General features: G+C 41.8%; 1 protein-coding gene across 1 annotated transcript; it reads left to right on the top strand.

The window, feature by feature from the left end:
- Nucleotides 1-528: 528 nt before the first annotated feature.
- Nucleotides 529-14182, top strand: FFAR4 (free fatty acid receptor 4). Its single transcript, XM_072130525.1, has 3 exons — nucleotides 529-1313; nucleotides 10949-11077; nucleotides 12459-14182. Exons 1-3 carry the CDS (start codon nucleotides 750-752, stop codon nucleotides 12849-12851), a joined length of 1086 nt encoding a protein of 361 aa, XP_071986626.1. The 5' UTR covers nucleotides 529-749; the 3' UTR covers nucleotides 12852-14182.
- Nucleotides 14183-16504: the final 2322 nt, after the last annotated feature.

Genomic DNA, 16504 nt, shown 5'->3' with positions numbered 1-16504 from the left:
ATTCTTCGTACCCCCATTGTGTCATATACCGCACTTGTCTATTCCCATTATTTATTTGATGTTTAATTTGTATACACACACACATCCACAACCTGCCCATTTGTTTCCTCAAGGGAATGATGCCTTTCAGACCTCTGTAGTTCAGGTTGTTTCCTACTGTATATAATGGATGCTAATAACTTAATGACTGGAACACCCCTTTTACAAGAGCTAAAAGCTGCATCAGTAAGGCGTGAACTTTTCTGTATTCCATTTTAGGCGATTATTGCTTTGTCTTTTTTTGGTAACGTTAGACTCTTTATAAATCTTGATCTAAAAGATAAAATCTTCAAGCTGCCGCACTAGTGGCTTCTCTCCGTAGACAGATGTGGAAACGGTATCTGAACAGGAAACACTTTATCTCTTTATTTTCACTTGTGAACGCAAGAACAGGCAATTTTACGAGAATCTTTTACTATGTAAATATTCCAGGAGACATTGAAACATAGCTAATATTTCCTAATACAAGAGCTGGCATCGTAAAGGAACGACACCTTCATCTTTGTTTTAGATGGGTGGATATTTACAGGAATATCGTGTAACTTCCTTGTTTCAAATCACAGAGGGATCGACTGCAGGACTCTAGAAAGCCACAGAGAGCTTGTACTGCTGCCTTACCCCTCAGCCATGCCAGACGGATATAGAGTGGTGGTGAAGTGTGAGGCCACCTGACCACCGCTGGATGTAGTCACACTTTATGTGCTTCATATATGGCTGCCGGCTCATCACCCCTGTCCACAATGGGCTACTTGCTTCTATCGTGTCAGTTTGAAGAACAGTGCAACTTCACCTACTTCAACTTTTATTCTGAATTTGACAAGACCCTGGTGGTGAAAGTGGTGGAGACCATATTGCTCTCCATAGTCTTCTTATTCTCCTGCTTTGTAAACATTTCTGCCATATTCTTACTGGTCCGGAAGAAGAAAGTGGTGACTGCCAACTGCTTTGTACTGAACCTGTTTTGTTCAGACTTGCTGTTCATCAGCATGATACCCCTCATATTGGTCATCCGTTGGTCGGAGGTTTGGATCTTGGGCGATTTCTTCTGCCATCTGCTTTTTTATGTAATTTGCCTCAGTGGTTGCGTTATCCTGATCTCCCTGTCTGCAGTAAGTCTGGAGAGGATGATCTGTATCATGAAGGTGTCCCAAGCCACCACCTGTAATGTAAAAGTGGTGACGGTAGGAATTGTGACCATTTGGAGCTTCTCAGCCATGACTGCCTTACCCATGTGTCTGTTCTTCAAAGTGATAACGCAGAGAGTCAATAACAAGGTAAGTGCCTTTAATAATATATAATCCAATATTGGCTTTACCGATTAGAGATTTCAACTCTAAATATGAAAAAAAAAGTAAATTACTTGAGGGTTTATACCGTCTTCTTTACTTGGTCACATCATGTTGGCTCAGTTCCCAATGTTCTCCTGCAATGTTGAGATTCTTGGTTCAAATCCAAACAAGGGCAACAAAATGGAATTTATATGTCCTCCCAATGTTTCTGTTTCACTGCATTTGCTCTTTGTAAGTAGCAAATAACTTCTGTTTGACGGTCAAATATATTCTTGGATTCAGAGATGTTAACTCTTGCTGTGAGTGGGGTTTTTGGCGCACGTAATCGGATTTTGGCACAATCGCAGTGACTTTCATGCGACAGAAATCGGGGGCGTGGCCGTCGGACAACCCAACTGATTCAGACTAAGAGGAGGATTTAACATTCAAAATAGTGTCGCAAACCATGCACTTACATGCACCGGGAAGAAGAAGGTGAACTCCGGCGGACCTGAGTGGGGAAGCGACACATGCAGGATATCGGGCGCACGATCTTAGTGAATTGCTGCAGCTCTGAATCCTCGTCGGACAACGCACCTCGGAGATCGTGACAGGACGGGTAAGTAAATGTGCCACAATAACTGTTGCAGATTTTACTTGCAACACATCCACAGTAATTGAGTGGGCTACCAGAGATCAGGGATGGATCTAACTTCACCCGGACTGGCTGGAGTTTAGAGAACCATGAAGGAGTAGGATAAAGACCTGCACCCTCCCTGTCCACCCCTTGGTGTTACACCCAGTACTGCTCTCCCCTTTGGTTCGTTTCTTCTCCTTTGTGCCAAAATATCAAAATATCATATTTGTGATGTGATCTATCATAACCTCTGCTTCATGTTACACTTCACATGAAGCTACTAGAAGTAATGGCAAACAACTGAACATATAAGAGCTCTCCCAAACTGTGTATCTCCAATCAACTGAGGCTGATCACTGCTTAAAGGGACTCAGATTTACCCCGTGAAATGTCCTTTCTTGAATGCCCTCTTTTAGGTGAAAAAAATCTCTTTCAGTTGCAACTTTTAATTTCAGTAACATTCACTGCAGAATCCCACTGCTTAAAGGAAACCACAGAACCGCACTATAAACCCCAAACAGGATCTCCTAGATTACTGTCATTGTATTTCCATGGTTCCTCTGTGTATTCTGTATGTTGCAGTTTCGTCTCTTTCATTCAGCCTGGTTTCTATCATCAATGCAGTCAAGGAGGCGGTAGGCCAGTCAAGCTCTCTCCCACCACTCACAGCTGCTGTGCCTGGTAAACCCACCATAAACATGTCCCTCGGCACTGCTGCCTGTACATGTCACAGCGCTTGTGTTTGAAAACTCTGCGCATGAGTAGCGCGGCTTGTCCCCAGCGTAACCAGAGCTGTATGGCGCATACTCGAGTAGTGCGTGCGGTTCTGTGTATGCGCTATAACTAGCTGGCCATGCTTCGCCATGCACAGCTAGCTAGCACTTACACCTACCTGGCGCTGCCCACACTACTCCAGCTCTGGATACAGCTGTGGACAAGCCGCCCGCCTTAAGCTGCGCCGCGCATGCGACAGTTTTCAAATTCAAGCGCAGTGACCTGAACAGGGAGCAGTACCGAGGGACGTGTGGTTTGGTGGGTTTACCGGACACAGTGGCTGTGAGGGGGCGAGAGAGACCTTGACTGGTCTCCCACATACGTGACTGCAAAACAGGCTGAATAAAAGTGTTTTTTGGGGTGAAGCTGTGATGTACAGAATACACACATGAAAATACAACTACAGTCATCTAGAAGTGTGGTTATCTTTAATGGGTTAGACGTGATGGTCTGATGTCTTTGCCTAAACTTTTTTACTATGATACTATGATTCCCTTGTGTAATGTTTACTGTAGATGTCTATCTCTAAGGCCTCATGCACTTGAACTTATGCTCCCGCGGGTGCTCCTCACCCAGGGCCAGCACTGTGCATACCCGGGCAAGTGCCGGACCCAGAGCTGCTGGGGATAGGGGGGGTTCACATAAGGCTGTTTCAAATTAATCCATAGGAGGTGAGGGGGGCTGTTTGGGATGATAAACTAGGGAATATTTTAGGAAACATGAGACTGTTTTAGTTTCAGAATTTTTAATGCCACCTTGTAAGTTTACTGCACAGGGTCCTACTGAGGCTCTGTCGCCCAGGGGCCTACCGAAACCTGGAGTCAACTATGTGTCCCCCCGTTCCTTTCCATTGAAAGATGGCTTGGTCACAGTGACCGGGTACCATAGACGTCTACGGGGGCTGTGATCAACGGTCCCCAACTTTCGTGTGGATGAGGCCAGGTGCCATCTCACTAACTCCACTATAATGACTATATAATAATTTTTCTGTGTCTTATCATTCTGCACTTCACCTCTATCCCCTAAGTTTTCCACCTCCCATTACCTAATAGCACATTTATCACACATAACTTGGGTTCTAAGAAGTTTGACATATTCTATTTAGCATTTTGGAAAAAATATGAGCTCATTGTGGAAACATTGGCTTCCTGTATACAAATCTGATTCCAGCATGAGACAGACGGCCATTTATATTGCTATTTGCATACACATAACTTCCAAATAGATGTTCTCACTATGTACAGTAATGCCGGTATAAAGGGCAGATAACTATATTTTATGACATGTAGCTATTATTATATATACTAATATCTTTAGTAATAGCTTTGTAGTGTGATTTTTTTGTATCAATGAGTGTCTTATACAGTATTGTTATTAATTCAGTTTAACTGTTTTAATTATATACTTTAAAGTGCACCTACCACCCTGATTCTACCTATAAAGGTAGAAGGGGTGGTAGGTGGATGAATGGGACGTGAGGATAGCCCTTTTTGGGCTAATCCTCACGTCCCAGCTATCTTTTAGAAAAGTTTATTGCAGGCATATGCAAATTTATTTATGCAGCTACTGGGGCGTGGAGTAGCCGGACATGAGGCTACTAGTCGCGGCTACTCCACGCCCCAGTAGCCACGGTACTTCGCCTACCAGGTAATCTTCGTTGCGCAGCTCCTCGTAGATGCACGCCCTCGTCCGAGTCCCCTGGCATCTGCGGCCTTCTGCGCATGCGCAGTAGCTCCGGCCCTGGAGCCGCGGCCGCGCAGCCGCGACAGAACGCAGGGGACTAGGACGCCTACTATTACTCTGCCTACCATTTCATCTTCGGCGCAGGGGCGTGGAGTAGCCGCAACTAGTAGCCTCATGCCCGGCTACTCCACGCCCCAGTAGCTGCATAAATAAATTTGCATATGCCTGCAATAAAGTTTTCTAAAAGATAGCTGGGACGTGAGGATTAGCCCAAAAAGGGCTATCCTCACGTCCCATTCATCCACCTACCACCCCTTCTACCTTTATAGGTGGAATCGGGGTGGTAGGTGCACTTTAAGATACAGTGCCTCACTGGCAGATCATTTTAGGTGACAAGAGTTTCAACCCTTTACCAGAAGATATTACTGGTGTGAGGGGTAAAATTGTAGGTAGGTAGGTGCCCTTTAAACAAAATAACATAGTGATATATAGAGAGAGCTCTGAGAAGATACATCTCTATATACCAGTGCATTGAGCTTGTGTAACTCTATGGAGGCTCTAGTGAAGCTCATAGATAAAAATCCTCCCATTGACAACCAGTAATTCCATATTTTATCTGAGATAAGTCGTGCTTAAAGGCTGCAGAGGGATGCCCACTTCCGACACACCTATCTGGGGTTCTATATTGCCTAAAAACCTGCCTTTGGTGTCACAATAAAGATAAGATAAAATCTCACCTTTCATATCAAATTGTATCAGGCTCGTGGTCCTGTGAGCTACAGGATTGGAAATACAAGCAGTTAAAGACCTAGTTGTAAATGTGACCTGCAGATAAAGATCCAGTTCCTATCCATTTCTTTATCTGCCTGTGTTTCCGGTTCTATAGATCACAGAATCACAAGCCTGATGTGATCTAATGTGAAAGATGAGACTCTTATCTTTAATTAAGACCGCCACTGCAGCTTCTAAAAGTGACTAATCTCAAGCAAAACATGACTTTTCACTGCTCACATAATTCAGAGGAATTTTTTATGGTTAATGGGATTTTACATAGAAAAATGATTTTTCCTACCCTACCTGAGTGGGGCTTGTAGTTTAATGGGGAAAATTGGGTGATAGGGTCTCTTTAAAAGGGAATTGTAGCCAATATGAGTTAAAGGGGCTTTCCTGACTTAAATATTGATCGCCTATCCTAAATATAGTTCTTCAAAGGGGTTTTCCAAGTAAAACACACACACTTTAAAAACCTCACGTTTAGCCTAAACATGAGGAAACATTGATGATTTACATGCTCTTATGATCCCAGCACACATGGGCCCTCAAAGTTTTTGCAGCAGTTTTCTGTCTGACTTTGCACTGAAAAACATTCTGAAACATGGCTATCCAATGGTCAGTAAGCTTTGTATAAATCAATAGTACAAGTGACTACTAGAAAGGTTCCTAGAATACAGATGAAACCTTAATTTTTGAGGTTTGGGGATGAAAGCAGCTAATAAATATTTTTATTATTGGTTGACGCTCATTTTATTCTGGGAACAGCTTAGATACATTGTAAATGCAACCAGAATGTAAAATAATAAACTGATAAAGACATCAGGCTGATGCATGGGATGAAATGGAGCATGACAGATGTATACAGGGTAATTACTGAGCCAAATGATGTATGGAAGAAACAGACTATGGTAGTGAGGGATTTGCAGTGATGGCAACAGGCCGAGGACGTATGCAAACAAATTCACGGTCAAGTGCATGCTTCAACTTTACAACCTGGCACATGGGAAGAGTAATTGTATTATTCCATGAAAACAGTGTTTCTTCCTGTCTGTACTGAAAATACATTTTTCAAGGGTAGATATATAATATATAAAGCTGAATAGTCCCAGTGCATGCCCCTGAAGTCCACAGTGAAGTCGCCAGTACTTACAGTGATGCCCCCAGTATCCAGTAGGCACAGAGTCTGCCCCAGTACCTGTCCCCACAGTGATACCCCTGTAAATATTGAGCTTGCCCTCAGTCACCAGTAGTCACAGTGATGCCCCCAGTAAACTCTGAGCCTGTCCCCAGCAACCTGTAGAAACAGAGCGTGCCCCCCCCCCCACCAGTAGTCTCAGAGCCTGCCTCAGTAGCCAGTAATAACAGTGATGTTTCCTATAAGTGGTCACAGAGCCTGCATATATAGGCACTGAACATAAATACTACTACTGTAAATCTGCTTATGTGACACAGCACTGTCCATGGGTTTTGTCTGGTATTGGAGCGCATTGAAGTGAATGGGACAACACACACATCATCTGAAGCAAAATATCTCATCCTCATGTTGCAGTGCATGAGAAAATCTCCATGATACGAAAGGGTTAAGTGCAATAACACTAGATGTGGCTTGGATTACAAGCATGTCAGTTATCAGGAAACAAGACACATTCACTGATAGCGACACATACTAAACTATATGTACTGGTGCCAAGTCACACACAGCTTGGGGGTTCTCCTTTTCAAAATGTCTATTTGCTCACATTGTTCTCCCAGTACACACAGCCCATATAAATCCATTTACTGATCTGCAGGCTTTCTGTAGTGACTCATGAGGAATAGGTTTACTTTAGGTTTATTTTTCAAAGACATTCGTCACATAGATCTTTAGAGATCACAAGAGATGACATTACCGTCGCGTCGGGGCGTTACGGACTGTGTCCGAGGTGGTTGTATCTCCTAATCAGTTCTTTATTATGTAGCGTGATAAAATCTAACATATAAATCAATTGAAAGGTCATCTCACATGGGAAAAGATCATAAAGCCAGAGAATAAATACTTCACTCCTTACTATAAATTGTTATCTCTCCTAATGTATGACATGAAAATGGGTGAGGGTGGCATTAGGTAGCTAGAGAGGAATGGCGTAGTTGGCAAGAACTGAGGTATAAAAGTTATCAACGTAGAGATTCTTCAGCGATTCTCATGAGATGCATAACAAGTGGATCCAGTGCCTTCAGCTCTGTGTGCACCACCATAGACAACAAATCCATCTGTGCATCACAGGCAATTTCTGAGAATATTCAGGTCTTCCCTGATATTATACATGATCACATTTTCACTAGACAAATTTGCTCCTGATTCAATATAGTAACCATGTTCCGGTCATAGTACAATAGATAGTCTCACACCCTATAACCTGCTGGGGTTTTCAGATATGTGATCTTCCTTTTAATTTTTGTAATAAAGGGGGTGTCTGGACAATATGTCCTGTAATTGAAATCCTTAAAATCAACTTGTATAAAATCTTTCATTGCCTCCATCATCTCTTTGCTGACATTACTAAGTGTAGATCTATATTACTGTGCTATATCTACTGTGTTTAACTTTGATACTGACCTTTTGCCTGTTTCTGACTATTTTTTACCTTACAATTTTGTATCTTGCCACAATCTAAGTTTTTGACTTGGTTTGACTGTTATCTGTCTATTCTTTCTTTGTTTATATGTCTTACTATTCTGTGCATGTATCCTGGGTAGGGACTACGAATCATTTGTTGACAGTGGCTTAGCTCATGGTCAGCAATTAGGCATTGACACAGGTTATGGGAAGTGCAAGACTTACACTTCTTCTCTGTCTTGAATCTGTGGGGACACCAATGATTCAAATAAATGGAGAAACAGAAAAAAATACAAAGGGGAGGTCAACAATTGTCACAACTAGATAGCAAGTAAAGTACAGAATCAAAAAGACATGAGAATAGTCAGGAACATAGCCAATATCAAATAACCAGTAGAAAGCAAGAATTGCATTGACAGAGAGTTAGGCAGACAACTGTTTCATCAGCAAGGTTATGGGAAGTGCAAGACTTACACTTTTTCTCTGTCTTGACGACTGTGAAGAAGAAGTGGGGACACCAATGATTCACTGCCACTTCATACAGCTCATCAACTGGAGTTAGGCACCTACTTTTCTAATATGGAACACCTATGCCAAAGATAGTTCTTCAATATTTCACACCCCTAAAATACCTATAATGTTGTATGTTCCCACTTTTAATGATAGGATGCATTAAAAAATTTTTAGTTCTATATGAGACATATATATCAGGCTTGCCATATTTTTTTTTACCTTTATTATTTCTATCAATTATGCCATTTTGAGAAATTTCCATTCTAATATTTATGCTAATTAGGCAAGTTTGTGTCCTCATGTCCAGGAGAACTGTTATACCTGTCAGAACCTTTACCCTCTCAATCAGAGAAGTAGGGAGATTTGAAGCATAAGGCAACATTGGAGGAAGAGGGAAGTGATTCCAGTTGCTAAAGACACACCCTGCAGCAGTTTCCTCATTAGCGTACAGATTAAACCAGGAATATCTTGGAAAAAACATAATTGATAAAGGTGCATTTCTCTACAACATGCTAACAGCAGTCATGACTTTAGTAATAGCTAAATCTACAGAACAGGGGAGAATCCTCATGTTTCTCTATAGCTCAGCACCTAAATCTCATTAACAAATGATCATCTGCATGGTTATTACCTGGTGTTATGGAGTATTAAAAAGATCAAGACATAATCCTCTGATCGGAAAATTACCTTTCCTCTTTCTGGTGTTCAAACATCATAATTTGTTACAAAAAGACAGAAAGATGTCTTCTGCGGTGGAGATGGCTTATAGGAACTTGTAATATTTAAAATCATTGCTTAAAGAAGAACTGGGAATTCTTAACATTCCAATACATCCAAGATGAAAATTTAAGCAGTGTTGCCAATTTAGTAGTGTTTCATTGCTTAGTTTCTACTCTTCCAATGCAATCCTATGTGTTTCCATGCTACCAGCAGGGATGGTGTTAGGGGGTGGTAAACTGGGCATTGGCCCAGGGCCCCCTGCCGAAAGGGGCCTCCTGTGTGTGAATTTTTGTGGGCAGAGAATGTATTGCTCTTTTATTACCTGTTGAATGCCTGGGTTAGATGCTCATTATCTATCCCCTGTCTATATATCTACCATCTATCTGTCTGGTTATCTATCTCCTATAATTTGTCCATTTTCTATCTATATATCTAGCTAACCATTTATCTATCTATTTTTTTGTCTATCTCCTATTTATTCTATCTCCTATTTATATCTCTCATATCTATCTATCTTCTACCATCAATCTACCTATCAATATTATATCATCTATGATCTACTTTATATTTATGCATCTACACAAAACAGGACAAACAAACAGAGAAACAGAAAAAAATACAAAGGGGAGGTCAACAATCGTCACAACTAGATAGCAAGTAAAGTACAGAATCCAAAAGACATGAGAATAGTCAAGAATGTAGCCAATATCAAATAACCAGTAGAAAGCAAGAATTGCATAGACGGAGAGTTAGGCAGACAACTGTTTAATCAGCAAGGAAAGATGACACACACACAGGGCTTAAATCCGAGATCTCCATGTGAGAAAGAGTGTAAAGTTGCAGATCCAGCAATAGAGCGCAGTTCAGACTGCTGACTTAAAAGCACTGAATAGAATTCAGCGCCTTCTCAGCTGAACAGCAAAAGATCGCAACACGAATGTAACAATGGGGCACATTTACTAAGGGTCCGCGGACTGCATTTTCGTTGGGTTTCCCGTCTTTTTCCGTTTTGCGCTGCATTTAACTGGGGTTTTTGGCGCACGCAATCGGATTTTGACGCAATCGTGCCGACTTTCATGTGACACAAATCAGGGGGCGTGGCTGTCGGACAACCCGACTGACTCGGATTAAGCGCGGGATTTAACATTCAAAATTGTGTTGCAAGCCAAGCACTTACATGCACCGGGAAGAAGATGGTGAACTCTGACGGACCTGAGCGTGGAAGCGACACATGCAGGATATCGGGCGCACGATCTTAGTGAATCGCGGCATCTCTGAATCGTCGTCGGAAAACGCACCTCGGGGACGGGTAAGTACCGTATTTTTCGGACTATAAGGCGCACCATCAATAAATGCCTGCTAAAACGTCTAGGTTCATATATAAGGCGCACCTGATTATAAGGATGAATGACCAGCAGGTGGCAGACCTGAGCACAGCTCAAGGCAGCTGTTGTCTGTAAGTACGGTTCCTTATTTCTGAGAAAATCAAAGGATTTTTTGTGCGCCTCATAGTCCGAAAAATATGGTAAATGTGCCCCAATAAGTTTTCTGACGAATTCTTTTACATCAGGAATCTTTTTAAAAAATAGAAATAAGGAAAGGAAAACAGTCATCAGTGCGAGGTACTTTTTAGGGAACCTTGTAATGACTCATATGTCTGTATGGTAGCTAATATCATTAGCAGGGCTCTGTGGTCATTGTGGGTTAAAATCCTTAAAATAAGCAGTAGCCCACAAGAACCACAAGTCTCCATTTCTGCTTGGAGCTTCCTAATTAGACTCCTGTTCCTGTTAACTCATTAATAGCTTCTTATTCTTCAGGCCCACAATGACCAGAGGAACATAAACAGATAAATATAAAGATGAACCTTCACTCAATACAGTCAGGATTTTAAGAATTGTGCTTGATTTACAATGACCTAAAATTCTCCTTTCCTCCCATCAGGATGTCCAGGTCTGCACTCTCGTGTGGCCAACAATTACAGAAGAAATTGCATGGGATATTTCTTTCATAGTTTTGGACTTCTTGATACCAGGATTAAGTATTATAGTCAGCTACACGAAAATCTATAAGGTAATGGAACATCAAAAACGTGTTTCCTTATCTCCACATCCACTCATGACTTTTATGGGCACCTTGTAGGTTTTAGAATTGTGGGAGAAAAACAGATTTCTGCTATTCTGTTCCATGTTTGGCTGATGGAATATATGATAATATAATAATATGATAGCGACAAAGAGGAGACTGATATTTTGTATTTTTCACAGTATTTTTTTAATGAATATGATACAAGATGTTGAAAACACACTCTAGAAGATGCTATTTTGAAGTCTGACAAATAACTTGTTCTTCTAATAATCTTCTTTCATTTTTGATCTTTTCATTTTGATTCAAAACAGATAAGAGGGCTTTAATATCAATTACTAAATCAATATCTAATGGATCACTGTGGGGATTTTCCACTAGTAAGATTAGGATGTGCAGCCATCTCAGAAATTCTCAAATTTGATCCCCCCAACCATCACTTCACTTTGTGAGCACATTCAAGCAACAACAAATTGGGAAATAACAAAGAAACTCTTTTTAAAGTGGTTGTGTCATTAACAATAACTATTCCCTGTTCCCAGCATAGGGGATAGATAAATGTTTGCGGAGGGTCTTGGCTGTTGGACAGCCCGCAGTCAGCAGAACGGGGAAGTTTCCCATGTCTGTTCTGGACATCCAGATTTGGTCCTTCTGTTAGCTGAATAGACGGACCTCTCTATCCTGTGCTCCACTGACTCATATGGGACTTCTGGATTGGCTGAAACCTGGAAGATCCTGCGCTATGGAGCTAAAAAGGGAACCTTGTGATACACCATTCTGTCAACAGCTGAGACCCTCCATGATCATATATTATTGCCGATTCTGTGGATAGGGGTTAAAATGTAGTTAAGACAAGGATTTTTTTTTTTGCATTTTTTCCTTTTGCATGTTTATTTTTAAGTTGTTCTTATCCAAGCCTTTCAAACATGGCATCGAATGTGGCTGGACCTCCTGTACCCAAATAAAATTTGGTTATGGGTTGCTTCTTCTCATGAAACCAATCCAATGCTTTAACAGCAACAGTTGTGATAGTCTAAACTCTAACTATACATTCACTTGATTACATAACCAGTGAAGAGGACAGACATGATAAATTCTGTAGGATAGATACAAGCTGGTTCTATGTCAGCTTTCGTGTTTGCGTGGGTTTCGTCCGGGTCCTCCGGTTTCCTCCAACACTCCAAAACATACTGGTAAATTGATTAGATTGTGAGGACAGGAGACAGGGACTGATTTGGCAAGTTCTGTGCAGCGCTGCGTAATCTGTGTGCACTATATAAATAAAGGAATTATTATTATTACCCTTATATTGCACCATTTAATGATTGCAGAAGCAATTTACATATTATCACATTTCTATTTTTGATAGATCACAAAGGAAATCCGTGAGCGGATGATCAGCAGTACGGCTTATTCTGAAGTCCACCAGTACCGGGTCTCCAAGCGAGACTACAGACTCTTCAGGACCCTCTTCATTCTCATGATCTCTTTTTTTGTCATGTGGACCCCCGTGTTTATAATTGTTCTCTTGCTCCTCCTTCATAACCTGAAAGAGAACTTTATCTTGTCGCCAACTGTTTTCTTCTGGATCACGTTGTTTACGTTTTGCAACTCAATAGTTAACCCAATTTTGTACAACATTAATTTGCTCAGGCAGAAATGGTGGAGGGTCGTCTTTTGTGGAAACTCTGAGGACATTGTGGATACCGACACCACCACAAAGCGCAATGGCAACCAAAATGCCTCAACGGATAGTAAATAAAAATCTGGACATTGCCTCAAAGGACTCTGAGGGTACATGCCAAAATCCAAAGGACACGTTGCTGAAATGAGATGCCCCAAAGGTGTTATGGGTATAACCACTTAGGAGACCTTATAGACTTTGATGACTTATCCTTGTACATAGATTTGGGTTATGCTTCATTTACTCTTTTGCAAAAGCTTTTGGTATAGGCACTTTTTTTCTAAGAGAGTTTCAATACATGTTTCTACCATCCAATAATGTTTTATGCTGTTCTATAGGGTGAAAAACACATGTTGGGTTTTCTATAATGCTGTCATGCCTTCTGTTTGATCAACAGTGGATTTTTTTTTTTACTTTGTCCCAACATTGTCACCATAGACTTTCACAAAAATCCAGAAACCGCACAAAAAAAATCATCCATTGCTGAACATTCAGGGATAAGTATTAAGGCAGTAAATAGAGTGGCCAACCCCTTTAACCTTGGTTCCCATCATTTTATTTGTAGAGGTCATAGAATCTCTGGTAACTACAAGTTTGGTGATGTTTTGCATGGGCTTGACAAACGCAGGTGTAGCCAGATCACATTAAGGCTACTTTGACACAACTGTGTGGCGCCGTACCGTAGCATGGCGGGCACACGTCTGTGCCTGGGAGAGGAGGAGGGGGTGAGCACTGCTCACCCCCGCCCCTGTCAATAGTAATGTCAGGTGCACAGCGCCATATTACGGGGAAGGATAGGACATGTCTCCTTTCAGTCTTAAGCTACATTCACACAGCCGACAAATATACACCGCATATACGTCCCCCATAGACGGCAATGGCTGTACGGGAGACATGTCCTATCTTTCCCTGTAATACGGCGCTGTGTGCCCATTGCTGTCTATGCTGGACGTATATATGATGTGTGTATATATATGTCGGCCCGATATACGCCACCCATGTGGCTATGTGAATGTAGCCTAAGACTGACGGTCATAAGCTTCATAATGTTACTGGTATTCGGCACGTCCTAAAGGACCAATCATTCCCTTTATTTCTAGCCAGAACCTGTTATTTGCCCAACTTGATGTCGTTTCTAAAAACCTATGAAGAGGAAAAGAATAGAAGGAAGCCAAGCAAGGAGACATGGACACAGAGGTGTTGGTGCAGATAACAGTAATTCATACCTCTCAACTTCCATAGCAGAAAAAGAGGGTCAAAAGATGTGGCACTCTATGCGCACCATGGTAAATTTTTGTGCCCTAAGCCATACCTTAATCTACCCACACAAATATAATTTCCCCCTTAGTGCCCCCTATCTCCACCATAATAGGAACCTGTCAGCAGGGACCTCATATTCACTAAAGACAGGTTGCAGAAGCCCATCACACCTGCAGTGCAAATCTGCCTCTCTGCCTTTTATAAGCATTACAATATAATGTTGTGTTATAACTTACCTTGCACCCTGACAGAATCCTCTGTGTAGTCCCAGGGGTTGGACTTTGGTTTGGATGCATTTCCAAAAACAACATGCGTCTATGCTGCAGACTGCTCAGCTCTCAGCTTTGTGCACCTGTAAAGCTCCCTCACTGATGTCAGCTCACCAGGCTGAGAGCTCTATGCAAGAGGGAGGAGCTGTGTAGGAGCACAAAGGTGGGGGCTGAGAGTTGAGGAGTCTGCAGCATTGGCAAGTCACATGTTTTTTTTTTAAATGCATCCAAACTAAAGCCCAAACCCTGGGACTTCACATAGGATTCTGCCAGGATGCAAGGTAAGTTATAAAACACACTTATATTGTAATGTGAATGCTTGGAAAAAGCAGAAAGACATACTTGTAATTCAGCTGTAATGGGCTTCTGTATCCTGTCTTAGTGAAAATGAGGTCTCTGGTGACAGGTTCCCTTTAAATGTTGTCCCCCTAGCTCTTTGTCACATTATCGCCTCTCTAATATTGTGTCCCTATCTTCTTCTCATATTAAAGCCACCTCTATTGTGTCTCCCTAGCAGCTCCCCTCTTAGGCCCCTTCTCCACTGGCGTTTTTCACGCGCGAGTTCTGCGCGTGCATTTGACGCTCAGAACTCGCATTGCACTCTGTCCCATTGTATTCAATGGGTCTTTCTCCATTAGCGTGGTTTTTAACGCGCGTGCTTGCGTTCGTTTGCACGCGCGTCAAAATCGCAGCATGCTCTATTTTTGCGGGTCACGCGCGTTTTTCACGCCCCATTCAAGTCTATGGAGATGCATCAAGAACGCATTGCACTCGCAATCATTGCAAGTGCAATGCGAGTGCAATGCGTTTTAAACGTAAGGGTTGCTAGGTGACCAGAATAACATTATTTCCCCTGCTCGCGATCGAGCATTTAATTAAAAAAACACAATGAAGAACAGTGAAGAATAGAATAAAATCATTGTACACAGTGAACACAGTGACCACAGGATCATTTAAGATAAAAACACAGTGCAGAACACAGTGCAGAATAGATTACAGATGTTCGGCACATCTGCTTACTTGTCGGGAGATACGCGCGGAACGGTGCGAACAAAATAGCATGTGAAGAACAATATATATGTGTGAAGAACACATTGCAGATGTATTTAAACATCTGCAATTTGTTCTTCACACACATATATATTGTTCTTCACATGCTATTTTGTTCGCGCCGTTCCGCGCGTATCTCCCGACAAGTAAGCAGATGTGCCGAACATCTGTAATCTATTCTGCACTGTGTTCTGCACTGTGTTTTTATCTTAAATGATCCTGTGTTCACTGTGTTCACTGTGTACAATGTTTTTATTCTATTCTTCACTGTTCTTCACATCTGCTAAATTGTCGGGAGATAATATACGCGCGGAACAGTGAAGAATAGATCGCAGATGTTTGCAAATTATCAGAAGACATTATTTTTCAATTAAATAACACATTTTAATCCCAAACCATGGTCCCTTTGAAATATGCTCGAGTCTCCCATTGAATCGCGCGTCAAAAATGCGCCGAAAACGCAAAAAAAACGCAAATTACTCCAAGGAAAAATGCAACAAAAACGCAGCAAAAACGTCAGTTTTTCACGCATTGCACCCGCACGTGAAACGCAACGCTAGTGTGCAAGAGGCCTTACTGTGACTTCTTGGCTTTAGACATCCAATTTAAATCTCACTTCAGAATAGATTTCCTGAATGATGCCACCACACTGGTTCATGGCAGAAACATGACTTTGACTTTAGTATATTGGCCTGACTGGAAGCTAACACCAATCAGATAGTTTGCTCCTCGAAAGACAAGACTTTTTAAAGGGTCACTGCATCTAGACTGTAAATCTCACATGAACTGAAAGGTGTTAACTCGTTTTACAACATACTAGTAGTAATTTATTGGGTCAAGGTCTGCTGACAGGTTCCCTTTTACCCCCTTTTAGGCTGCAGACCCTGGAATGTGCACCACATTTGTACATTTGCTTCATTTGGGATCTCTTTTCATTTTCAGGCAGACGTTGGTCAGCTATGCCAGGCCTGGGCTCTCTGTTCCAAATTTGCTGCCAACTTTTGGAATGGATCATTTAAATTCCATAAAGCAGGTATTTTCCACATTGGAAACCTCACGCTGCCAGCTCCTCAGGAGTCTATTTCAGGTCTCAGTAAATCTAGGTTATTGTGCAGCGCATGAAGTAGAGACGTGAAAATAAAAGACCTTCCA

This window comes from Engystomops pustulosus, chromosome 11 (assembly GCF_040894005.1).
Source record: "Engystomops pustulosus chromosome 11, aEngPut4.maternal, whole genome shotgun sequence".
Taxonomy (NCBI): domain Eukaryota; kingdom Metazoa; phylum Chordata; class Amphibia; order Anura; family Leptodactylidae; genus Engystomops; species Engystomops pustulosus.
This window is presented reverse-complemented; position numbering and strand designations above follow the sequence as displayed.

Excerpts from the sequence above, each read along its gene's own strand:
- FFAR4 (XM_072130525.1), top strand. The coding sequence starts at position 750 with ATGGCTGCCGGCTCATCACCCCTGTCCACAATGGGCTACTTGCTTCTA. Across the intron at positions 1,314-10,948 it reads CGCAGAGAGTCAATAACAAG|GATGTCCAGGTCTGCACTCT; the intron begins GTAAGTGCCTTT and ends TCCTCCCATCAG. Across the intron at positions 11,078-12,458 it reads GCTACACGAAAATCTATAAG|ATCACAAAGGAAATCCGTGA; the intron begins GTAATGGAACAT and ends TATTTTTGATAG.